General features: G+C 41.4%; 1 protein-coding gene across 2 annotated transcripts in view; it reads right to left on the bottom strand.

Moving 5' to 3' along the window:
• Ap2b1 (adaptor related protein complex 2 subunit beta 1) overlaps positions 1-26,854 on the bottom strand; it is a 120,179-nt gene that overhangs the window by 13,913 nt on the left and 79,412 nt on the right. For both annotated transcript variants that reach the window (XM_042693795.1, XM_042693803.1), the window contains 2 exons: positions 6,955-7,039; positions 5,873-5,959 (listed from right to left, as the gene is read on the bottom strand). In XM_042693795.1, coding sequence (XP_042549729.1) covers positions 5,873-5,959; positions 6,955-7,039 — 172 coding nt within the window. The remainder of the gene's footprint in view (positions 1-5,872; positions 5,960-6,954; positions 7,040-26,854) is intronic.

The following is a 26,854-nucleotide window of genomic DNA, read 5'->3' as shown; positions in this document are numbered from 1 at the left end:
AATGATGGCCTTAGCCTCCATGTGCTCTGCTGCTATATAGAGCAATGTGTCACTAGAAAACAGGCTTGCTGTATTTGGAACACCTAAGGCAGGTGGGACTGGCATGGGGCCATGGCAGAATTAATCAAAACTGCATCTGCTCTAAGGACAACATCAGAGGATACAACCTCACTGGGAGAAAGGCCAGACATTTCCTCTTTGGCAAGATCACATAACCAAGGCTCAGTAAAGGTTTAAAACTCGAATCTGAAATACATATATTTTCTTTCTATTATATTTTGGCAGGCTGGACTTAAGTCCTTGGTCATCCAAACTTTGTGTGTGTGTGTTTGACAAAAGGGTCTTGTTATGTAACCCAAGCTGTCCTGGAACTCATTATGCAGCCCAAATTGGCCTCAAACTCACAATCTTCTTGCCTCAATCTCCTGAATATGGAGATAACAGGGATGCCCCACAATTTTCTTTCTTTTCTTCCTTTTTCCTTCTTTTCTTCCTCTTCCTCCTTTTTTTTTGGTCAGTCATGGGGCTTGAACTCTGGACCTGGACACTGTCTCTCATCTCTTCAGCCCAAGACAAGCACTCCTACCACTTGAGCCACAGCACCACTTCTGGTTTTGTGGTGGTTTATTGGAGATAAGAGTCTCATGGACTTTCCTACCTGGGTTGGCTTTGAACCTTGATCCTCAGATCTCAGCCTCCTAAGTAGCTAGGATTACACGTGTGAGCCACCAGTGCCGGGCTCACAATTTTCTTTTAAGGAAAAGCATGTCCCTTTTACACCAGACCAGAAACAAAACCAACTTTCCCAATTACTTGGTCTTTGGTATATGCATATAAATATATCTATGTATATACAGATAAATAATATATGTATCTATCTGCATATTTATCTACTATGCACACAGAGAGACAGACAGACAGAGTCAGAGACAAGAGAGGCCAGGTCTTCCCAAGTATTATGTTCAAGGAACAGTGGTGTTTCCATGTTAATAATAAGCACTGTCTTTGTGTGTATACTGGTCCTGGGGCTTGAACTCAGGGCCTGCCTACTATCTCTAAGCTTTTTTTTGTTCAAGGCTAGCATGCTACCACTTGAGCCACAGCCCCACTTCTAGCTTTTTGTTTGTTAATTGGAGAGAAGCATTTCACAGACTTTCCTGCTTGAGCTGGCTTTGAACTATGATCCTCAAATCTCAGCCTTCTGAATAGTGAGGACTATAGGTGTGAGCCACCAGCACCTAGCCTGTCACTTTAAATTTCATGATCAAATAAATCTAGTTAATATCGAATTAAACATATTTGTGAAATGCAGGACTTTATTATCAGAGATAAATGTGCATCAGGAACTTCTAAGAGGACATATCATATGCTGTTATTTTTTTTTTTTTTTTTTGGGTCCGGTCGTGGGGCCTGAACTCTGGGCCTGGGCGCTGTCCCTCAGCTCTTCAGCTCAAGGCTAGCGCTCTACCACTTGAGCCACAGTGCCACTTCCGGCTTTTTGCTTTTTGCTTATGTGGTGCTGAGGAACCAAACCCAGGGCCTCAGGCATGCAAGGCAAGCACTCTACCACTGAGCCACCTTCCCAGCCCCTAAATTAGGATTCTTTTTTTTTTTTTTTTTTGGGTCCAGTTGTGGGGCCTGAACTCTGGGCCTGGGCGCTGTCCCTCAGCTCTTCAGCTCAAGGCTAGAGCTCTACCACTTGAGCCACAGCGCCACTTCCGGCTTTTTTTCTTTTTTGCTTATATGGTGCTGAGGAATCAAACCCAGGGCCTCAGGCATGCAAGGCAAGCGCTCTACCACTGAGCCACCTTCCCAGCCCTGCTGTTATTTTTTAACCTTGTTTGAGTGACAAGTATTCTCAGTATCATACTATCTCAAATGTTGCCATCAGAACAGCTGCTACAGAATGATGGTTAACTCAGAGCGTGATCTCTACCAAATGGGCAGTGATGGCTTCTCTAGGGAAATCTACTCTGGTTTTTACAACCAGCCTCTGTGGGACCACCCTGAAAAGCTGCCTAATCTCCTATGCTTACCAAGTGAGTTTTACAGTAACTGATTCATGATCACAGTGAGGAACAGATAATACTGTTGCCCACTTAAAAATGTGGCACAAGCTGGGTGTTGGTGGCTCATGCATATAATCCTTGCTACTCAAGAGGCTGAGATCTGAGGATCACGGTTCAAAGCCAGCCTGGGCAGGAAAGTCAGTGAGACTCTTATCTCCAATAAACCACTCAGAAAACCGGAAGTAGTGCAGTGGCATAAGTGGGAGAGCACTAGCCTTGAGCTGAAGAGCTGAGGGACAGAGTTCAAGCCCAGAGTACAAGCCCCATGACCGACCCCGCCCCCCCCAAAAAAGTGGCACAAAATGAACAGACTCAAATAACTATATATAATGAAAGAAATCTTAAAAGACTGTCTCCTCACACTCCTCTCCAGTGGCTGGGATATTAGATAACCCTTATCAGAGATAAGCTTCTATCTCAAGTTTCTATACTCAAAAGATGTCATTTATGTCTCAGGGTTCAAGCATGGCTTCAGGCTCCTAAAAGTACCATAGAGGGACAATAACATTAGCACATTGAAAGGGGGGAAATCAAAGGAAGAAGGTGGTAACTATGCAGCTGGATTTCAAAATCTTTGTATGAAAAGATCATTCCAAACATAGAAGATTAAAAACTATGCATGGAAGATGAAATGATGGATAAATTAAAAAGGAAGTACCAAGGTTTACTTTCATTCTAACTCACAGTTTTATACTAATCTCTGAAAGAGAGGAAAAGGCTGGGTGTCAGTGGCTCACCCCTGTAACCCTAGCTATTCAGGAGGCTGAGATTTGAGGATCACAGTTCAAAGTCAGCAGGGGCAGGAAAGTTTGTGAGATTCTTATCTTCAAGTTAATTATTCAAAAGCCAGAAGGAGAGTTGCAGCTCAAGTGGTAGAGCACTAACCTTGAGCACAAAAGCTCAGGGACAGCACCCAGATCCTGAATTCAAGCCCAGGACTGGCACAAAAGAAAAAAGGAGGGCAGGGAAGGTGGCTCAGTGGTAGAGCGTTTGCCTTGCATGCATGAGGCCCTGGGTTTGATTCCTCAGCACCACATAAGCAGAAAAAAAAGCCGGAAGTGGCACTGTGGCTCAAGTGATAGAGTGCTAGCTTTGAGCTGAAGAACTGAGGGACACTGCTCAGGTCAAGGAAAAAAAGATGTGTGTGGGGGGGGGGGGGGCGGCAGAGGGGGGAGGGGGAAGAGGAGGTGGGGGAGGGGAGAGGTGATACAAAAGACAGGACTCCAGGAAAACAAAACCCCAGACTTGACACCTGCTCATTTCTCCACTTGGATTACCCTATTTTATGTCCTGTAATCCTAGCTACTCAAGAGGCTGAAATTTGAGGATCCTGATTCAAAGACAGTCTAGGCAGGCAAGTCCATGAGACTATCTCCAATTAACCACCAGGAAACAAGAAGTGGTGCTGTGGCTCAAAGTGGTAGAGTCCAAGCCTTGAGAGAAAAAAAGCTCAGGGGCAGCAGCCCTGAGTTCAAGGACTAAGATTGACCAGCAACAACAAAAAATTAACTCTAAAAAGGTTTGAGGATTAATAGTAATTTAGATAGTAATTATGTGACACAAGGCAATAAAGAAATTTCCAGCTAGGCTTTAATCAACTATAATGCAATCTTTAATCATAAACAGAATTTTATTCTATAGGGTCAGAAAAATAACCACCTTCCTTTTACTACCAAAGGCTAATATAAAAGATGAAGTAGGTGGGCTGGGAAGGTGGCTCAGTGGTAGAGCGCTTGCCTTGCATGCATGAGGCCCTGGGTTCGATTCCTCAGCACCACATAAGCAGAAAAAAAAAAAAAAAAAAGCTGGAAGTGGCACTGTGGCTCAAGTGGTAGAGCACTAGCCTTGAGCTGAAGAGCTGAGGGACAGCGCCCAGGCCCAGAGTTCAGGCCCCACGACCGACCGGACCAAAAAAAAAAAAGATGAAGTAGGTGAGGCCACTGGTAATCTGTAATCCTAGCTACACAGGAGGCTGAGGTCTGAGGATTGTGGTTCAAAGCCAGTCTGGACAGACAAATCTGAGATTTATTTTTAATTAACTAGTTAAAAAGCTGGAACTGGAGGTATGGCTCAAATGGTAGAGTTTCAGGCTTGAATTAAAAAGCCAAGCAAGGGCTGGGAATGTGGCTTAGTGGTTGAATGCTTGCCAAGTATGCAGGAAGCCCTGGGTTCAATTCCTTGGTACCACATAAATAGAAAAGGCTGGGCACTATCCTTGAGTACAGAGAAGCTCAGGGACACAAACAAGGTCCTGAGTTCAAGCCCTAGGACTGGCAGAAAAAAAAAAAAAAAGCCAACCAAGTGTGTGAAGCCTAGAGTTTAAGCCTCAACACTAGCACAAAAAAAGAAAAAAAAAAGATGACTAAATGGCATTTTCACAATAAAAACTTATTAAAAAAAAGATGATTAAATAATCTTTTGGTCTTTTTTTCTTTTTCTTTTTTTTTTTGTCAGTCGTGGGGCTTGAACTCTGGGTCTGGGCGCTGTCCCTCAGCTCTTCAGCTCAAAGCGAGCGTTCTACCACTTGAGCTATAGCGCCACTTCCGGTTTTCTGGTGGTTTATTGGAGATAGGAGTCTCACGGTCTCTCCTGCCCGGACTGGCTTTGAACCGCGATCCTGAGATCTCAGCCTCCTGAGTAGCTAGGATTACAGGCGTGAGCCACCAGCGCCTGGCTCTTTTTCTTTTTTGCAGTACTGGGGATTGTACTCAGAGCTTTGTGCTTGCTAGGCAGGCACTCTACCACTTGAGTACATGTCCAATCCCTTTTTACCTTTGTAATTTTCCAAATAGGGTTTTGCTTTATGCCTGGGCTGTGATTCTCCTAATCGTGCTCCCTGTGTCACTGGAGATACAACAGACATGTAACACCATGCATTGGTTGCAAATTTTGTTTTGCCTGGGTTGGCCTTGAACCACAATCATCTGACCTCTGCCCTCCCCAAGCTCCTGGCATATGTGCTTGAGCTACCATGCCCAGCTGAAATGGTCCTTTCCTGCTCTTCTGTTTTTTGTTTTTTTTTTTTGGTTGGTCATGGGGCTTGAACTCTGGGCCTGAGTACTGTTCCTCAGCTCTTCAGCTCAAAGCTAGCACTCTACTACTTGAGCACAGCGCCATTTCTGGTTTTCTGGTGGTTTATTGGAGGATAAATCTCACAGACTTTCCTGCCCAGGCTGGATTTGAACCACAATCCTCAGATCCCAGCCTCCTTAGTAGCTAGGATTACAGGCATGAACCACAGGCACCCATTTTTTTTTTTTTTAAATTAATTTCTTTAGAGATAAGGTATCATTGTGGAGTCCAGGGTAGCCTTGAACTTTTGATCTTTCTGCTTGAATACTGAGTATATTTCTTCTGAGTATTGGCATTACAGGAATGTATCACTATGACTGACTGACATCTCAAGTTTTTAATTTTTTTGTGATGGTCCTGAGGCTTAAATTCAGGGCCTGGATGTTGTCTCTAGCTTTTTTGCTCAAAGCTGGCATTATATCACTTGGGCCACAGTTCCACTTCTGGCATTTTGGTCGTTAACTGGATATAGGAGTCTCACAGATTTTCCTGCCTTGGATGGCTTTGCACTACAACCCTTAGACTTCAATTTTTTGAGTATTTAGGATTATAGGCATGAGCCACAGTGCCCAGCTTTCAAGTTTTTAAAGAGAGGGTTGCAAATGTGCATAACACATACCCACCAAAAACATGTTAGATATGGAAAGAAAAGGCAGGTAGAAGAAAGGTGAAACAGTCAAATATCTAATTTGACTTACTAAGATGAAAACTAAATAAAAGTTACTACTCACCAGCATTTAAATGGCATTCCTTAATCTGAAACTGGAGTTCATTTTCATTAGGAATATCCTTCCATGTTGCAAGAAAGACCTGGCGCTCTGCAGGAGGAAGCAGAGAAGATGGTTTCCTAGTTTGTGATTTCTGATGTCTGTCACTGTTTTTCTCTGGCTTGCAGCTCTTACAATACAGCTACCACAGCTATGCTGAAGTGCTACATACTCAAGCCAATTAACCCATCATCATTATCACTTACACATACTGAAGAGTTTACATCCGGAGGTTTGGTTCCCTAATTTTCCTAATTTGGGTGACTCTGGGAAAGTCTTGTGACCTTTCTGTGTCTTAATTTCTTCACATATAATAACATCTGTCCTAAGTCACCTAAAAAGCCACTGATAAATCAAGTAAGTGCCAATAAAATTTTATATGTACCAATGAGCTAGTTTTATTGGATGGTGGTTTCATAAGTATAAGAAATGTCAATAGCCATTTGGGGGTATTATAAACATAAATTCTTAAATTACTGAGTTTATTATAATTACTTAATTTTTATTCTTAGCAGTCTAAACTCCACACAAGGATATATATCTATACCAGTATATCTGTAGATATATATTATATCATCATTAAATCATTATAAAAACAATTTTTATTTTGCACACTTGGAAACTGAGAAGCTGAGCATGTAGCTGGGGGCATAGCTCATGTAGTACAGTACCTGCTTAGCAAGTTCAAGGCCCTACATCCAAGCCCCCCTCCAAAAAAGAGAAAGCTAAGAATCTCACTTGTGTTCACATAGCTAATAAATGGCACAGCAAAGGTTCAATCTACATCTATCTGTCCCCAAAGCACTTACTCTATATCCTGTGATGATTCAATTTTTCAGATAATAGGCTTAGTGATTTAGACACCAATGGCAGAAAAAGAACAATGACCTTAACAAATAAATAACAAGCAATTATTAGAGCTTTCAAATATCTTTACCCAATTTTTTAAGTCTCAAAATAACTTGTACATCTGAGGCTATGCTATGCCTAATGTTCAGAGGAAGAGCAAAGGTATATTTAGCCAAAGGACTGGAAGACACACTTACCCATTTTACCATCTTCTACAAAGAGCACATTGAGTGGGATGAGGCAGCTGAAGTAGAAGACATCAATATTGTTTTTAACAGCCACCTGCCAGGAAAGCAATAGGGAAAATGAGGACATCAATGTGGAGGCCAGGTTGATGTGTGTCTAGAAATCTACCTCCCCATTACAGTCAGTGTACGCCTCTCCAAATTAAAGACACAGTGGCCCATATACTGCAAAACACATACTCCACTGTCAGAATTGTGACCACCTGCAGTTTACTTCTCTCTAGGAGAGCTGTCTTCATGGTACAACTTCTATATAAAGATCAATCTATTAAGTTATTTTTTTGTTTCTGTATTAATTTTTAAAGACAATTTCTATGATTATGCTACTACTAAATATATACTAATAACACTATTTATAATCCTTTTATAAGTATCACAAAGTATCATTCCTCTCTCATTTTACAGATAATAAGAAAACCAAGCAACTTGCATTTTATGTCACATAAACTGTCCAGAAGATTCAGGACTCAAATTCAAATTTGTCTGATCCATAAAACTTTTTTTTTTCCCTTTCATAAAAACTACAGACTGCTGGGCGCTGGTGGATCATATCTATAATCCTATTCAGGAGGCTGAGATCTGAGGATTGAGGATCAAAGCCAGCCTGGGCAGAAAAGTCCCTGTGGGACTCTTATCTTCAATTAACCACTCAAAAGCTGGAAGTGGCGCTGTGGCTCTAGTGGTAGAGTGCTAGCCTTGAGCACAAAAAAGCTCAGGGACAGCGCCCATGCCCTGAGTTCAAGCCCCAAAACCAACCAAAAAACCAAAACCAAAAACAACACACACACACACACACACACACACACACACACACACACACACACACACGAACATACACCTCCACAGACCTTCTTTCTCCTATCTATCTATCTATCTATCTATCTATCTATCTATCTATCTATCTATCTATCTATCTATCTATCTATCTACCTACCTACCTACCTACCTACTTACCTACCTACCTACCTATCTACCCATCTATCTATCTGTATAATTGGTGGTGGTGTTAAAGTTGTTTCCCAGGTCCTATTTGTAGGAAAAAGCTTGTTGGGTCAAGTACTGGTAAGCCTGATGATTGTTAGAAGAAAGCAAGCAAAGAAATACATTTTCTCACAATACAAACTTGTGATTTATGGTGATTTATTCAATTCTGAGCATGTGGCTTTTAGAAAAAATGGAAGTATGGCTCAACTGGTACGAGGCTAGCTTGAGTGAAAAAGCAAAACAAGAATTTACGACCCTGAGTTCAAGACTGGTACCAGTATGCACATGCACTCACAAATGTATACATGCATGCCAGCATGCACAACACAGTATCATAACAATGTGCTAATAGACCAAATTAAAAAATAATAAAAACAAATCTTCAACTTTACATTAGGTACTTTTATTTGGGGTGACATCAATTGGTGCAGAAATTCTAAAACAGGCAGATTTTGCTGCAGCAGATTATAGGATCCATATTAAGAAAAAGAAGAGAGAGTAGGGAAAGAACTGCTCTAAACCATCACCTCCCACGGGTTCAGTCATTACCGACTTTTCTACCTATGCTCTTGGTACTATAGGAAAACACTTCTCTGGGCAAGTTTTGTTATCAGTAACCATGTCTATTTTGTTCACTGTGATCTAAAGACATAACTGAAAAAAAAAAGTGCTTATCTAGTCTATTTTCCTCCGCCTTTCTACGGAAATTATGTACACTTCAACTGCCTATCTATTTCTTCATCAAAATGTTGGCTATGAAATCCAAATATCTTCTTTATGACATGCCTATAGTCCTTTACACTCATTACCCAAACTCATCTTCTTCCTTCTCCCTCTGTAACTGTCAGGTATGTCTCCTGGTACCTGTCTTCCTGATCTCTCCCAGAAGAACCCCTCCAATTACTTCCTTGTCACTTGTGCTTTTAACCTTTCAATTATTTCCTGGAGTTTCTTCCCAAGTTTCTTCCTCCTTCCATCCTTTCCTTCTTTTCCTTCTTCCCTCCCTCCCTCCTTCCCTCTCCCCCGCCCCCATTTTTTGAGATTAAGAGACACTAGTTTATTCAAACAGCTTTCTTACATTACAAGAGGGATGCATTTACACAGTTTAAATACTTAGCCAGATCTACTTCAGAACCATGGCATACTTCCCAAGCTCTTACATCCAACTATATGAAAATACTAAGCCTAGGAGTTTGTGACCTACATCATATAGCTTGATACTCAAAGCACTGAGATGGCAGAACTGTCACAAAGACTGAGCCTGGTTAAATAAGGGAGAGTAAGAAAGATATTCATTAAGGTTCATTAGAGGACCACTTTCAAAGATGTAAACTAACTGCGGGCTTCTGAGAAGGAGGTATTTTCTAATTCACCTGGCATTCAGTAGGTGACTTAGAGAAAGGAACTTTTATTTCAAATCAGGCCACCAAGAAGATCAGGCTTGGAAAAGGACATTTAAAAGTGAAAACTTGAGAAATGAGTAGGGCACAATAAAGGTATCATGTGAAATATGTGTGACTATCATTATTCTCACCTTTGAATAAAAAGCAATGATAAGCCAAGCATCAGTGGATCATGCCTATAATCCTAGCTACTCAGGAAGGTAAGATCTGAGGATTGTAGTTCAAAGCCAGTCCATGAAACTCTTATGTCCGGGGCTGGAAAGGTGGCTCAGTGGTAGAGTGCTTGCCTTGCATGCATGAAGCCCTGGGTTCGATTCCTCAGCACCACATAAGCAAAAAGAAAAAAAGCCGAAGTGGCACTGTGGCTCAAGTGGTAGAGCACTAGCCTTGAGCTGAGGGACAGTGCCCAGGCCAAAAGTCAGGCCCCACGACTGGACCCAAAAAAACAAAAACAAAAACCCTCTTATCTCCAATTAACAACAAAAAGCAAGAAGTAGAACTGTTCAAGTGGTACAGTGCCAGTCTTGAGCAAAAAAACTCAGGAACAGTGCCCAGGCACTGAGTTCAAACCCAGAATTGGCACATACACACAAAAAAGCAATTATAACTTGCAATGTGCCATCAAGTATTTATTAATGTTTATTGTGCTATTTAGATAAAGAAAATCTAATCCTTGTCCCCTTGGGAGATATTGGTTCTTAACCAAAGACTTTTATTAGAATCACCCAGACACATGCCAGGGATCCACTCTGAATGAAATGATAACAATCTCTATATCTGGGACCTGGCATGAGTATTCCAGAAAAAGTAATTAGTCTGGAATAATGTTTCCTAAGAAATATGAATGAGTCCATAAACAGCTGCTCTTACAAGATCACTATTCCACTCAGAGACCTTTAGTAAAAGGCCACAAAACATTTGTCTATGCTAGCTGCCTTCTTAATTTTTTTTTTTGTCAGTCATGAGGCTTGAACTCGGCCTGAAGACTGTCCTTCAGCATTTCAGCTCAAGGCTAGCGCTCTACCACTTGAGCCACTGCACCACTTCCAGTTTTCTGAGTGGTTTATTGGAGATTAAGAGTCTCACGACTTTCTGCCTGGGCTGGCTTTGAACCACAATCCTCAGATCTCAACCTCCTGAGTAGCTAGGATTACAGGCATAAGCCACTCTCACCCAGCTCTCAATTATTTTAAAACAGATGAAAGCCAGGAACTGCTGGGGGCTCACGCTTGTAATCTTAGTTACTGAGGAGGCTGAGATCAGAGGATCGAGGTTCAAAGCCAATCCAGGCAGGAAAGTCCACAAGACTCTTATCTCCAATTAACCATCAGAAATCCAGAAGTGGAGCTGTGGCTCAAGTGATAGAGTGCTTGCCTTGAGCTGAAGAGCTGAGGGACAGCACCCAGGCCCAGAGTTCAAGCCCGAGGAGTGAAAAAAAATGGAAAAGAAAAAAAAAAAAAAAGAAAACCAGGAACCATCGTGCTGAAAAATGCAGAGGTGACAATCTGAGACAAACTATAGGCATTCCAGGACACCCTGAAAACTGCCCCTAGACTTCTATCCTCTGAGAAGTAGGGATACCCTATAAGAGGCAGCAGACACAAGTGTTTAGAGCTTAGTCTGCGGAGCCAGAACACCCGATTTCAAACTCTGTAATTGGTACTTGCTAGCTGTGGAACTGGGCAATAGTATTCAGATCAGTTTCCTGTCCAGAAAAGGTCAGAATGGTGCTGCACTCACTGTTGTTATATGGAGAGTTGGTATTCAAGACGCAAATAGAATGCCTGACTTTGCCTACTCAATAATGGAAAAAACAACCTCTGCTTGTACCATCTTCTATTTTACCTTCTTACCCAGAATTTTTCATAGTTAACAGTGACCATATTAGACTTCTCTGAAATTTTTGTATTGTTTTTATGGTAGAAATAGGTCAGAAGATGAGTCTTTAAAAAGCTTATTGGCAAAAAAAAAAAAAGAAAAAGAAAGAAAGAAAGAAAGAAAGAGAGAGAGAGAGAGAGAGAAAGAAAGAAAGAAAGAAAGAAAGAAAGAAAGAAAGAAAGAAAAAGAGAAAGAAAGAAAGAATCATTGAAGATCTCTCCACACAGACACTGAATGCAAGGAAAGCCTGGGAAAGTACCATCCGAGCCCTGAGAACCAATATCTGCCTGCCCAGATTGGTATATCCAGCAAAGCTAGCATTCATATTCAATGGAGAAACTAAAATTTTTAATAGTAAAGAAAAACTAAATGAATTCATAAACAATAAGCCAGCATTACAAAGAATATTAAGAGGGGGATTACAATCCGAAGAAAACAATCAAGATCAGGGATCCATACCAGGTAGATATTGTTAGGAGAGCAACTTAGTAAACACAGAAGGAAAGAAAAGAAGAAAAACCTAGGAAAGTAGGAAAATAACAGGAAACACAATATTCCTCTCTATAATAACCATAAACATTAGTGGACTCAATTCACCAATCAAAAGAAAAAGGACTGCAGATTGGCTCAGAAAACAAGATCCATCAATTTGCTGTCTTCAAGAGATCCACCTCACAGCAAAGATAAAGCAAACTCCAGTGAAAGGATGGAAGAAGATATACCAAGCAAATGCCCCCAGCAAGAAGGCAGGAGTTCCCATCCTGATATCTAATAAAATAAACTTTACATTCAAATCATGACGAAAAGACAAAGAAGGTCACTACATATTAATACAGGGAACAATCCAAGAAGAGGATATCACCATTGTCAATCTATATGCCCCAAACATCGGTGCACCCAAATAGATTAAGCAAATACTCTCAGATTTACAGGAAAAGATGGATCCAAATGCAATAATACTAGGAGACTTTAATTCTCCACTCTCACCAAAAGACAGGTCTACCAACCAAAGAATTGTCAAAGACCTCTCTGAATTAAGTGATACCCTATCTCAAGTGGACTTAACTGACATATACTGAGCTTTCCACCCAACAACAACCCTGTACTTCTTCTCAACAGCCCATGGAACTTGTTCTAAACAATATCATATCTTCATTCATACAAGGAATTTAAGAAAGTACAAGAGGATCAACATAATCCCCTGTATTCTATCTGACCACAGTGGAATCAAACTAGTTCTCAACAGAAAAAACTCAAACACATGAAAACTAAACAGCACACTACTGGGCAACACCTGGGTCACAGAAGAAATTAAAGAAGGAATTAAAAAGTTCCTATAATTCAATGAAAATGAAGATACATCACAAAGAAACCTATGGGACACTGCCAAAGCAGTCCCGAGGGGCAAATTTATTGCTCTCCGTGCACACATCAAGAAAACAGAGACAGACCAAATAAACAATCTCATGATGCAACTAAAACTGCTAGAGAAACAAGAAAAAGTTGAACTTAAAGTGGCTAGACAGAGCAAGATAACCAAAATAAGAGCTGAAATTAACAAGATAGAGACTAGGAAAACTGTAAATAAAATTAATAAAACAAAAAGCTGTTTTTTTTAAAAAAATCAATAAAATTGACAGACCACTGCAAGATTAACTAAAAAAAGAAGAGAGGAGACCCAAATCAATAAGATCAGAGATGCCACAGAAAAAATTACACCAAACATCCAAGACATCCAAACAATTATAAAGAAATATTTCCAGATTCTATACTCACTAAGGAAGGAAAACCTAGCAGAAATGGATGAATTTCTAGAGAAATACAAATTGCCCAAACTGAATCAAGAAGAAATAAATCAGTTAACTATGCCAATAACCTACAATGAGATAAAGGAAGCAATCAGAAACCTTCCAACAAGAAAAAGCCCAGGAGGAGATAGATTCACTGTGGAATTCCATAAGACCTTTAAAGAGGAACTAATACCCATACTCCTCATGCTCTTCAGAGAAATAGTAACTGGGAGTAATCCCAAACTCATTCTATGAAGCCACTCATTCCCAAACCAGGCAAAGACCCAACAAAGAAAAGAACTACAGACCAATCTTTTTGATAAACATAGATGCAAAGCTCCTCAATAAAATTCTAGCCAACAGAATCCAGAAACATATCAAAAAAAATCATACATTATGACTGAGTAGGCTTCATCCCAGAGATACAGGGAAGGTTTAACATACGTAAATCAATAATGTAATCTATTACATCAAAAGATCCAAGGTCAAGAAGCACATGATTATCTCCATTGGAGATGGAAAAGGCTTTTGATAAAATACCACACTCATTCATGTTAAAAGCTCTGGAAAATATAGGAATAGCAGGAACATTCCTTTTTCTTTTTTTTTCTTTCTTGTCCGTCATGGGGCTTCAACTTTGGGCCTGTGTGTTGTCCCTCAGTTCTTCAGCTCAAGGTGAGCTCTCTACCACTTGAGCCACAACGCCACTTCCAGTTTTCTGACTGGTTTATTGGAGATGGAGTCTCATGGACTTTCGTGCCCGGGCTGGCTTTGAATCTCAATCCTCAGATTTCAGCCTCCTGAGTAGCTAGGAGTACAGGCGTGAGCCACCAGTACCCAGTGAAGGAACATTCCTTAAAATAATAAAAGCCTTATATGACAGACCAACAGCCAATATTATACTTAATGGGGAAAAACTACAACCAATTCCCCTAAAAACAGGAACAAGACAAGGATGTCCACTCTCTCTACTCCTCTTCAATATAGTTCTGGAATCCTTAGCCAGAACAATAAGGCAAAAAAGGACATTATTAAGGGGATCCACATAGGGGAGGAAGAAGTTAAACTATCTCTTTTTGCAGATGACATGATTTTATATCTTAACGATCCCAAAAGCTCCATCCCCAAACTCTTAGAGCTTATAAACCACTACAGGCTACAAAATTAACCCACAAAAATCAGTCACCTTTCTGTACACCAATAATGTACAAGCAGAAAGGGAAATCAAAGCAACAACCCCATTCACAATAACCTAAAAAAAAAAATGTATCTAGGAATTAACCTAACCAAAGATGTAAGGGGTCTATTCCATGAAAACTATAAAAGCCTAGTGAAAATGACCTTACTGCCAAAATTGATATACACATTCAATGCAATTCCCATTAAAATCCCAATGATGTACTTCACTGAAATAGAGAAAACAGTCCAAAAATTCATATGGAACAAAAGACCTAGAATAGCCACAGCAATTCTAAGCAAAAGAAAGAATGCAGGAGGGATCACGATACCGGATTTCAAGCTCTACTATAGAGCCATAATAACAAAGACAGCTTGGTACTGGCACAAAAACAGACAGGAAGACCAATGGAACAGATTAGAAAACCCAGAAATAAAACCGCATACGTACAGTCAGTTAGTATTTGACAAGGGAGCCAAAGACATATAGTGGAAGAATGATAACCTCTTCAACTGCTGGTGCTGGGAAAACTGGTGGCCATATGCAGAAAAGGGTGGCCATATGCAGAAAACTAAAAGTGGACCCTGGCCTGTCACCAGGCACTAACATCAACTCAAAATGGATTAAAGACCTTACTATCAAACCTGAATCTCTGAAACTACTGCAGGACAGAGTAGAAGAGACATTTGAACTTATAGGCACAGGCAGGAATTTCCTGAACAGAGTCCCAGGGTCACAACAAATTGGAGAGACTCGATAAATGGGACTACTTTAAAATAAAAAGTTTCTGCACAGATAAATAGCAACCAAACTAGAAAGAAAGCCAACTAATTGGGAAAAAATATTTATCAGCAATATATCCATTATATACAGGGAACTCAAGAAACTACTCCCTCCCAAATCTAATAAACCAATCATGAAATGGGCAAGGGAGCCAAAGAGAGGCTTCTCAGAAGAAGAGATAAAAATGGCAAAGAAACACATGAGGAAATGTTCATCATCCCTGGCTGTAAAGGAAATGCAAATAAAAACAACACTAAGATACCACCTTACCCCAGTCAGAATGGCCCACATCCTAAATTCAGCCAACAATAAATGCTGGAAGGGATACAGATAAAGAGGAACCCTACTGCACTGCTGGTGGGAATGTATACTAATACAAGCACTTTGGAAAGCAGTCTGGAGGTACCTCAGAAAGCTAAATATAGACCTCCCCTATGACCCAGCCATACCACTCCTAGGCATCTACCCTGAACAACAGGAACCAGGATACAAGGACACATGCACATCTCCATGTTTATTGGAGCACTGTTCACAATAGCCAAGATATGGAAACAACCCAGATGTCCCACTACTGATGAGTGGATCCAAAAATTGTGGTACCTATATACAATGGAATATTAGAAAGGACAAAATAATGGCATTTGCAGGGAAACGGATGGAATTAGAGTTATTTTGAGAACAAAGAGACAAATGGCTTTCCTGATATGTGGATGCTAAAGCCGAAATGCAAGGAGATATGACAAAGTAAACAGGACTCAAGGACAGCCACTCATTGCTAAATGACTCCATGTTCCTGACCATATATAATGGTATATATATAAACACAACAGAGGGAAGCCAGAAGGAGGATGCAGAATAAGTGGGAAAGGGAGCAACATACAACAGAGGGACCCTTTGGATGCACAGGATATAGAAGAAAAAGAACTGCCGGGCGCTGGTGGCTCACGCCTGTAATCCTAGCTACTCAAGAGGCTGAGATCTGAGGATTGCGGTTCAAAGCCAGCCCGGGCAGGAGAGACCGTGAGACTCCTATCTCCAATAAATCACCAGAAAACTGGAAGTGGCGCTGTAGCTCAAGTGGTAGAGCGCTCGCTTTGAGCTGAAGAGCTGAAGGACAGCACCCAGGCCCAGAGTTCAAGCCCCATGACCGACAAAAAAAAAAAAAAGAAGAAAAAGAACTAAGCAGCCCAGACAGAGATGGGAAGGGAGGAATGAGAGGGAAAGAGGGAACAGCCTACACTAAGCAAAAGGAAAGAAATGTAGCCGGGCGCTGGTGGCTCACGCCTGTAATCCTAGCTACTCAGGAGGCTGAGATCTGAGGATCGCGGTTCAAAGCCAGCCCGGGCAGGAGAAACCGTAAGACTCCTATCTCCAATAAACCACCAGAAAACCGGAAGTGGCGCTGTAGCTCAAGTGGTAGAGCGCTCGTCTTGAGCTGAAGAGCTGAGGGACAGCGCCCAGGCCCAGAGTTCAAGCCCCACGACCGACAAAAAAAAAAAAAAAAAAAGGAAAGAAATGTAAACATCACCTGATGTGGAAGAAATAATTGTATTGTCAAAGCGCATAGAATTCACAATTTATAGACCATGATAATGATAATTTGCCTTGTGAAGGTTAAAATGTCATTGTGACTTTAACTAAGTATTACTATCTACAATACTGTGAAATATGTGAAATTTATGTAATCACTTAATCTCAATTAAAAAAAACAAAAAGATCTGGGCGCCGGTGGCTCATGCCTGTAATCCTAGCTATTCAGGAGGCTGAGATCTGAGGATCGAGGTTCAAAGTCAGCCCAGGCAGGAAATCTGTGAGACTCTTATCTCTAATAAACCACTAGAAAACCGGAAGTGGTGCTGTGGCTCAAGAGGTCAGAGCACTCGCCTTGAGCTGAAGAGTGCAGGGACAGCGCCCAAGCCCAGAGTTCAAGCCCTACCACCGACCAAAAAAAAATAAAGAGAGAAAAGGGATGGGTTAGGAGCGATGGGTGACAATGTTGTCAGACACCTCGTATCCATATACTATTTTGTAGAATTGGAGCTTCTTTGTACAACTACTTAAAGATAATAATAATAATAATAAAATGTTAAAAAAAAACTCATTGGCAAATTGTTAGCTTCTTAAAATTTTTACTGGTACCAGTGGGGTTTGAACTTAGTCCTGTGTTTGCCCAGGCCTCTACAGCTTATGATAGGTTCCCATCCCTCTTTTGCTTTAGGGTCTGGAGTTTTTGCCCCAGGGTATCCTCCTAATCTCTCTTTTTTTTTTGTTTTAAAGCCAGTTGTAGGGCTTGGACTCAGGGCCTGGGCACTGTTCCTGAGCTTCTTTTACTCAAGGCTAACACCCTACCACTTGAGCCACAGTGCCACTTATTTTTTCTGTTTATGTGGTACTGGGGAATCGAACCCAGGGCTTCATGCTGTCCCTCAGCTCTTCAGCTCAAGGCTAGCGCTCTACCACTTGAGCCACAGCGCTACTTCTGGCTTTTTTCTTTTTGCTTATGTGGTGCTGAGGAATTGAACCCAGGACCTCAGGCGTGCAAGGCAAGCACTCTACCACTGAGCCACCTTCCCAGCCCTACCTCCTAATCTTTTTAACTTAGCTTCCTATGCCTGGACCAACTTTTCTTTTTGTCATATAACAATTTTATTTTTAATTTTCCCTCCAAATATTGCAATTTTAGCATTCAGAGAAAAGCTAATTATATTGAATTTATAACATATGAAATTTGTAACATAATATATAATTACATGGAAAAGTGTAATGATCTTTCTTGCTAGCATGTCTTGGTAAAATATCATCTTTTAGGCCCAAATGCACAAGTCAGTTGGGAAAATGTGTAATCTTTTTTTAGATTTAAAAAATCTGTATGCTGGGGCTGGGAAGGTGGCTCAGTGGTAGAGAGCTTGCCTTGCACGCTTGAGGCCCTGGGTTAGATTCCTCAGCACCACATAAGCAAAAAGAAAAAAGCCGGAAGTGGCGCTGTGGCACAAATGGTAGAGTGCTAGCCTTGAGCTGAAGAGCTGAGGGACAGCGCCCAGGCCCAGAGTAGGCCCCACGACCGGACACCCTCCCCCCCCCCCCCAAAAAAAAAACAAAACAAAACTGTATGCTTGCTGGGTACTGGTGGCTCATGCTTATAATCCTATTCAGGAGACAGATCTGAGAATTGTGGTTCAAAGTCAGCCTATAGGGGCAGATAAATACAGGCCACTCCTTGCTTCAATTAACAGCTGAAAGCTGTAAGGGGGAGGTGTGGCTCAAGTGTCAGCCTTGAACAAAAAAAGCTAAGCAAGAATGAGGCCCTGAGTTCAAGCAGGAGAGTGCAAAACAAGCAGACGAAAAAAACTAAAGAACAAAACAAAACAAACCCCATTGTATATGTATTTTGTGGTTTTCAAACTTTTACCATTGGCTAGTTAGTTTCAAGAGCAAATGCCTCTTGGATCTGACTCCTGTCTAACGTCTCCAGGCTATTTTCCTGACAGTACACTTACTAAAATTACTTCATTCTCCAATATTGAGGCTCACAGCTGTCTTCGAAAAAGTTGTTCTTCCAGCTTAAACAATTCTACTCTTTAAGGTTTGACTATCTAAAGAATAGTTATTTAATCTTAAGACTCAGTTCTGTCTTGGACTTTCTCAGAAAGCTCTAACCCTTCTAGCAACCAGTGTATATGCTTCTATTACAAAACAGAACATACTACTTGTTTACATTGGGCTCATTCAAAATACAGAGAGCTCTGAGAGTGCAGGAGGCATCTTTCATCTCCATTAGCTTAATGTCTGACTCAATAAACACTGGTTGGAAGAAATTAAGGTTTCTCAACTTCTGTCTACTACCTCATTCATAATATAATCCTACATTGGGAACACAGATTCTGAATGAGGCAAAAAGGGGGAAAATGGGATGGTGTGGAAGTTCTGGCTTCAAATCACTGAGCTAAAATAGTATTTACGTATTTTAAGAAAGAATAACATAGGTAATGGATCATAATCCAAAGTATATTAGATTTTCCACAGATGTGCCATTCATTCTTTGGATGCTTAGGTAAAAATGGAATCAAGGGGAAGCCAGGCGCTGGTGGCTCACGCCTGTAATCCTAGCTACTCAGGAGGCTGAGATCTGAGGATTACGGTTCAAAGCCAGCCCCGGCAGGAAAGTCCGTGAGAATCTTATCTCCAATAAACCACTTGAAAACTGGAAGTGGTGCTGTGGCTCAAGTGGTAAGAGTGCTCACATTTAGCGGAAGAGCACAGGGACAGCGCCCAATCCCAGAGTTCAAGCCCCACGACTGACCAAAAAGAAGAAGAAGAAGAAGGAATCAAGGGGAAAATATAGTATAGAACCAGTTAAATTTCAATCCTGATGTTGACTACTCTTATCAGAACTGAATCAGACTAAAAGTGCATGATACAGACTAATGGGGAGAAGAAAGAAACAAAATGGATTCAGGGGAATTCCTTGTTTTCTTATTTTAAGATTCAGTCTCCCAATAAATTCAGAATAGCAAGATATAATCTTGAAAAGCCAGAGAACTATTTTCCAAGAACTTTTAATACTGTACCCATAGAAATCTGCCTACTTTGTATATTCACTTTGATAACAGATATCCCACAAGGAACCCATCCAAAGTCAAACATTTTTTTGTTTAGCTGAAGTAGAACTTGGAATCAGGGTGTTAATTTACTACTTGAACCATGTTCCTAGCCCAAATATAACCTCCTGACTATGTGTGTATATGTGGCCATTCTAGGGTTTGGACTCAGGACCTAGGCACTGCCCTTGAACTTTTCTTACTCAAGGCCAGTGCTCTACCACTGAAGCCACAGCTCCACTTCTGGCTTTTTGGTAGTTTATTGGAGATAAAACTCATGGACTTTTCTTTTCTTTTTTGCCAGTCATGGGGCCTGAACTCTGGGCTTGGGTGCTGTCCCTCAGCTCTTCAGCTCAAGGCTAGCGTTCTACACTTGAACCACAGCACTACTTCTGGCTTTTTCTGCTTATGTGGTGCTGAGGAATCAAACCCAGGGCCTCATGCACGCAAAGCAAGCACTCTACCACTGAGCCACCTTCCCAGCCCGAAGCTCATAGACTTTTCTGTCCACGTTGGCTTCAAATCAAGATCCTCAGATCTCAGCCTTCTAAGTAGACAGTATTTCAGGTATGAGCCATCAGCCCACAGCTTAACTTTAAAAAAAAAAAAATCTGTGTGTACAATGTTAGGGCCTTGTACATGCTAGGTAGTGCTCTACCATTGAGTTGTATCCCCAGCTCTTGTTTCTTTGAGACACAGTCTTGCTATGAAGCCCAGGCTGGCCTTGATTTCTCAGTCCTCTAGACTCAGCCTCCAGAGTGTCAGGATTATAAATGTGTACCACCAAAACCAGCTTCTTTTTATCATTTTAGATAGCAAATGGAATATAGCAGAGCCTTTTCTTCTTTCTTTCTTTTTTGAGTCAAGGTCTCAATATGAAGCTCATGATGGCCTTGAACTTTCTTCTCCATCCTCAATTCAGTCTCCTAAGTGCTAGAATTACAGGGATGGATCACCACCCCCAGCAAAGCAAAGCCTTCACATCAGTCTTCTGAGTGCAGGGATTACAGGCATGCATCATCAACCCCAGTACAGCAAAGCCTTTTAATGTCTCCCTATTAAAGCATTTTGTCTCACCATCCCTCTGTAACTCCCCCTTCACAACACCTAGCTTCCCCTATCTATTCTCAACAAAGCAACCAAAGTGATCCTAAAATGTAGGCCAGCTCATAAATCTCTGCTCAAACTTCCAATGACTTTCCATTTCACTCACAAACCATGCTAATTTTCCCCTGCCAGCTCCACTGCAGCCACTGAGCACACTGCTGTTTCTTGCATAAACCAGTTGTGTTCCTACTTTGGGTTTTCACATTTGCTGTTTCTTCAGTCCAGCATGATAGAAATTTGCATGACACATTCTTGACCTCTTTCAGGTCTTTCCTTTGATCAAATTTCATCTTTAGGTAGGTCTTCCACAACCAACGTGTTTACAAAATCACATCATTCACCTCCAATCTTTCCAATATTTGTTTTGTTTTTTTAAACTTACTTGTTGGCTTATGGCTTGACCTAATACCACATTCTATCTCTAAGAGAATATACCACAAAGGAAGAGATTTTGTTTGTTTTTACTTACCGGAGGATTTTGCTGTTTCTAGATTAGTGTCTGGTACAGAGCCAAATTTTAAAAATTTGAGAAAGAAAACATCACCATACATCTCATAAACAGTAATATTTCCAGTTTTACTTTTGTGTATGTACTGTGAGTACATACTATGTAAAATACATCTCTCACTGTATGCTGCAATTTAAAAAACATAAAAGCTACAATATTCACACTTCAAACTCAAAAGTATAGAGGAAATAGGTTCAGTGAGCAAAGGAATAGAACTCACACCTCAGCTTCCGCTTTGAAGCTGCCCAAAGTAGATCACAGATGGTACCAAGAAGTGGGTTACCTAAGCCTCTCTTCCTCAGGCAAGTCACGTGCGACATGTGGCCATAACAATATTAACTTGCTTCTCAGAGACACCAATAGGAAGAACAAACAGAAATGATTATTATAAGGCACTTTGAAACAAAAAGCAGGCTAAGAATGCTTAATAACAATAATGTTATTTAAAAGTTACTTTCAGTGGCTGCTGGGAAAGAGCAGCCTGTCAGCTTCAGCCTGTACCTAGCAATTAGTTTCTTTCCATAGTATAAGAAGTCTGCCGCAGTAGCTGTAGCCTCTTTGTGGAGGCACAGCTGGAGATGAGCAGGCTAAATATCCTAACCTTGCTCCAGTGCACTCCAAAAGCACTATAAAAAGGTCTGAGATGAACTCAGTGTGACCTCTGGCAAATCAGGCCTCTGACCACACCTTTCAGCACAGGTAACCAAAGGAGGCACTAACCTACATCCAGCGGCCCAGGACTCACCTTTGAGTGAGACGAGCTCATCTATTCTTCCATGACGCCACTTCTGACCTTTCAAGCCTCTGAGTGTTTTTTCTTTTATTCTCTTCCCTATTTAGCTTGTGGAAAGATTATTTACAGGCTGGTCCAAGTTAGGACTAGGCAGTGACGCCAGCCATCCCCAGTTCTCTGAGGAATGATGATTCAGATGTGTTTTTTAAGCACCACACAATCTAGTCAACAGATCCTAGGAGAATGGCTCTGAGTGGCAAGTTTTTCATGGCATAGACTCCAACTGTGTGATATATGTCATCAGAGACCAAACATAAGTGCCAGCTAGAGGAGTTAAATCAACCTGTAGCTCTATTCTAGTCAAAGCCAAAAATGGCTTCCATCCCAATTTAAAGAGTGTTCCATTTCAAACCCTAATGACCAATGAATTATCTGGGAATTATCAGAGATAAACTAACAAAACAAAAAGGTCTACCTACAATGTTCAACAATATCTGAATACAGTTACAATATAGCAGAAACTGGCATGAAACCCTCCATAGAAAATGTCAATTTAAGCCGGGCTACGGTGGCTCACGCCTGTAATCCTAGCTACTCAGGAGGCTGAGATCTGAGGATCCAGGTTCAAAGCCAGCCCGGGCAGGAAAGTCTGTGAGACTCTTATCTCTAACAAACCGCTAGAAAACCAGAAGTGGCGCTGTGGCTTAAGTGGCAGAGTGCTTGCCTTGAGCTGAAGAGCGAAGGGACAGTGCCCAAGCCCAGCGTTCAAGCCCCATGACCCACCAAAAAAAAAAAAGGAAAATGTCAATTTACTTTATTTCTGATACAAATTAAATTTTAATCTGCATAGCAGCTTTAGTTCAATTTCAAAGCTTCTAAGATTCAAATAAAAACTCTCTAAACTCTCTTTATATTCCTTCTTAGGCCACTGAAAGATCAGAGAGGATTATATGAAAGTTAAGCAGCCCTAAAACAGTATCAACCTACTGTGCATCCTAGATAAAAGACATACTTATTTTATTCTCAGGGGATATTAGAGCATTATATTCACTGTTAAGAAGAGTGTGTGAGGGCTGGGAATGTGGCCTAGTGGTAGAATGCTTGCCTTGCATGCATGAGGCCCTGGGTTTGATTCCTCAGCACCACATAAACAGAAAAAAGCCAGAAGTGGTGCTGTGGTTCAAGTGGTAGGGTGCTAGCCTTGAGCTGAGGGACAGCGCCCAGATCCATAGTTCAGGCCTCAGGACTGACCCTCCCCCCCCCCCCCCCGAAAAAAAGTGTGTGTGAAAGCCAGATGCCCATGGCTCATGCCCATAATTCTAGTACTCAGGAGGCTGAGATCCAGTGGATCAAAACTCAAAGCTACCTGGAGCAGAAAAGTCTGTGAGACTTCATCTCCAAAACAACTAGCAAAATGCTGGACTGGAGGCATGGTTCAAATGGTAGTGCCAGATGAGCAAGCAAGTGAGAAGCCCAGAGTTCAAACTTCAGTATTGGGAAATAAGTGTTGACAGTAGAAGCCCTGACAAGGAAATAGTCAATTCAAGGTGTGCCTACTGCCAGTCATAAGTGGAATAAGGGAAGTAGTAAGCAGATGAAGCCAATAATCTTGTACAGTTTCATAGAACTCTGTCTTCTCTGCTTAGAAAAGTAAGGATGCAAGTGATATGAGTGATCTGGTTATATGAGTTTAAAGATAACAAGCTAGTGATGAAGAAAGAGTTAAGCAACTTTCACAACTCTAATGGACCATTCCCATGTCAATGGTGGCTTCCAGGTGCCTCATAAGGCACTGCATGGTGAAGAAAATATTCCAATATACACTGCTTCTGTTCTCATTCAGGTAGCTTTTTCTTTCTTTTTTCTTTTTCTTTTCTTTTCTTTTTTTCTTTGTCAGTTGTGGGGCTTGAACTCAGGGCCTAGGCACTGTCCTTGAGTTCTTTTGCTCAAGGCCAGCACTCTACCGCTTTGAACCATAGCTCCTCTTCCCATTTCCTGGTGGTTAATTGGAAAAAAGGAACTAACAAACTTTCCTGCCTGGGAAGGCTTTGAACTGCAATCCTCAGATCTCAACTTCCTGAGTAGCTAGGATTCCAGGCGTGAGCCACCAGTGCTGGGCTTAACTTCATTTTTTTTTTTTGTTTGTTTGTTTTTTTGGGTCCGGTCGTGGGGCCTGAACTCTGGGCCTGGGCACTTTCCCTCAGCTCTTCAGCTCAAGGCTAGCACTCTACCACTGGAGCCACAGCGCCACTTCCGGCTTTTTTCTTATGTGGTGCTGAGGAATCGAACCTAGGGCCTGGAGCATGCAAGGCAAGTGCTCTACCACTGAGCCACCTTCCCAGCCCTTAACTTCATTTTTTTTTTTTTTTTTTTGTCGGTCGTGGGGCTTGAACTCTGGGCCTGGGCGCTGTCCCTCAGCTCTTCAGCTCAAGGCGAGCGCTCTACCACTTGAGCTACAGCGCCACTTCCGGTTTTCTGGTGGTTTATTGGAGATAGGAGTCTCATGGTCTCTCCTGCCCGGGCTGGCTTTGAACCGTGATCCTCAGATCTCAGCCTCCTGAGTAGCTAGGATTACAGGCGTGAGCCACCAGCGCCCGGCCTTAACTTCATTTTTTAAGCTTTATATCTTAAGCAAAATAAGCTGGAAACTACAGTAACTGTATATATAGCCTTTCTGCCATATTCACTCACCTATGATACAATACTGACCAATGTGATGACTGTCTTGAACCCTTTGTTATAAGCCTCCAAATTCTTTCCTCCTTTAGTAGCCCCCAACAGAATTATTCTATACAGTTTTAGCTGCCAGAAATAGCAAGCAATAATGTTATAGGCCTTTCAGATGCCTGATAGGCAAGACTTCAAACCCTAAAATCCTTCTCTAAACAGGTTCTGGGAGTCATTATATATGCAAGAAACACCATTACCAAAAAACAAAAGAAGCATGCCCACAGGTACCAATCTTTCTTTTCCCCTTGAATATAGCCATGGTACCTTGCCAGGACAGCCTGGGTTGCAGCTGTCTCATCTTATGGTATTATTTATAGTAATATTAGGGGGACAGGAAAACAGAAATCATGAGCTCCTATTTGCTGCAAAGAGATTGTTTTTTTCATACTGACATTTTGGTGGAGCTGGGGATGAAACTAAAGACCTGCATATGTTAGGCAAAGTATACCACTTTTGTGCTATACCCTAAGCCCTTGTTAAACTTTAAAACACAATAATACTGTAATGAATGACAAGATAGTGAAGACAATACTGGTAAACTGCTAATTAGAGTGACACTCCACACTCCAGTCTGGTATGGTTTAGAAGGCCTCAGACATAATGGTTTCAGTTTAGTTAGCTGCAAGCTGTAAATCAAATGGCATTCCACTTGTGCTTTTGTACTTCTAGATGTATTATCCAACCTTATGTGGGCAAACAGAGAATATGTGGCTGTCAAGATGCCTGGATAGGCAGGTCACCGAGCACAGATGCTGCTTCTGGGTAGTTCACTAGAGAAATGGTTCATTTATAAAAGGGACAAGATCGAAAGGAGTAAGTCTTGAGGCTGGGAAGGTGGCTCAGTGGTAGAGCGCTTGCCTTGTATGCATGAGGCCCTGGGTTCGATTCCTCAGCACCACATAAGCAAAAAGAAAAAAGCCGGAAGTGGCGTTGTGGCTCAAGTGGTAGAGCGCTAGCCTTGAGCTGAAGAGCTGAGGGACAGTGCCCAGGCCCAGAGTTCAGGCCCCATGACTGGACCCAAAAAAAAAAATAAAAAAGAAAAAAGAAAGGACCAAGTCTTATGGCTTCTCCTTCTGAGTATTTGTCCTCCAGTTCCTTGAATGGGTCCTGGAAATGTTGCTACCAAGCAACTCCTGGCATTCATTCATATGCTTTTCAAAAATGACTTGTTAATATCTTTGTTTCTAAACCATAACGGATTCCAATTATATTTTCCAGCAACTTCTAAACTGAGAATTAGGCTGATACCTATACAAACGAATTTCTCTAACCTAAGCTTTCCTGAAGTAGAATAAAGGGTGGCATGCCTATAATTCCAGATACTTGGGAGGCTGAGTTGGAAGAATTGTCAGTTTAAGCCCAGCCTGGGCAACAGAGACAATGCCTTGCCTCATAAAACTAAATAAATAAAAGAACAAATGAATTCAGACTTACGTTCTCATTATATGCCCACCTCTGACTGACTTTGCATCCCATTTGCCTTGAAGAGTTAACTAGTTTCCTACTCATAATACATCATGCTATAGCAATCACGTAAGTACAAATGAAATGACATAAATACAAATAAAAGCAACATATAACTCTAAAATGGATTTTAATCCATCTTAGGAAAATCCCAGTGATTGTCTTTAATTCTAACTCATAATGTGCCTTAAGGTTTTTTGTTGTTTTTTTTTGGTCATGGGGCCTGAACTTGGCCTGGGTGCTGTCCCTCAGCTCTTCAGCTCAAGGCTAGTGCTCTACCACTGTGAGCCATAGCGCCACTTCCGGCTTTTTCTGCTTATGTGGTGCTGAGGAATCGAACCCAGGGTCTCCTGCATGCAAGGCAAGCACTCTACCACTGAGCCACCTTCCCAGCCCTGCCTTAAGCTATTGTGTAAAGAATATCAGCACTATTGGGTGCTGGTAGCTCATGGCTATAATGATAGCTATTCAGGAGCTGAGATCTGAGGATCACAGTTCAAAGCCAGCCCATGTAGAAAAGTCCCCTGATACTCCAATTAACCACTCAAAAACCAGAAGTAGTACTGTGACTCAAGTGGTAGAACTCTAGCCTTGAGCACAAGGCTCAGTGACAGTGCCCAGGACCTGGTTCAAGCCCCACAACTGACCTTAAAAAAAAAAAAAAAAAGAGTATCAAACACTAAGAGGGTACCTACCT

The sequence above is a fragment of the Dipodomys spectabilis genome, unplaced genomic scaffold, assembly GCF_019054845.1.
Source record: "Dipodomys spectabilis isolate Male_0828 unplaced genomic scaffold, ASM1905484v1 ptg000004l, whole genome shotgun sequence".
Taxonomy (NCBI): Eukaryota; Metazoa; Chordata; class Mammalia; order Rodentia; family Heteromyidae; genus Dipodomys; species Dipodomys spectabilis.
Note: the sequence above shows the minus strand (reverse complement) of the source record. Positions and strands in the feature narration are given on the sequence as shown.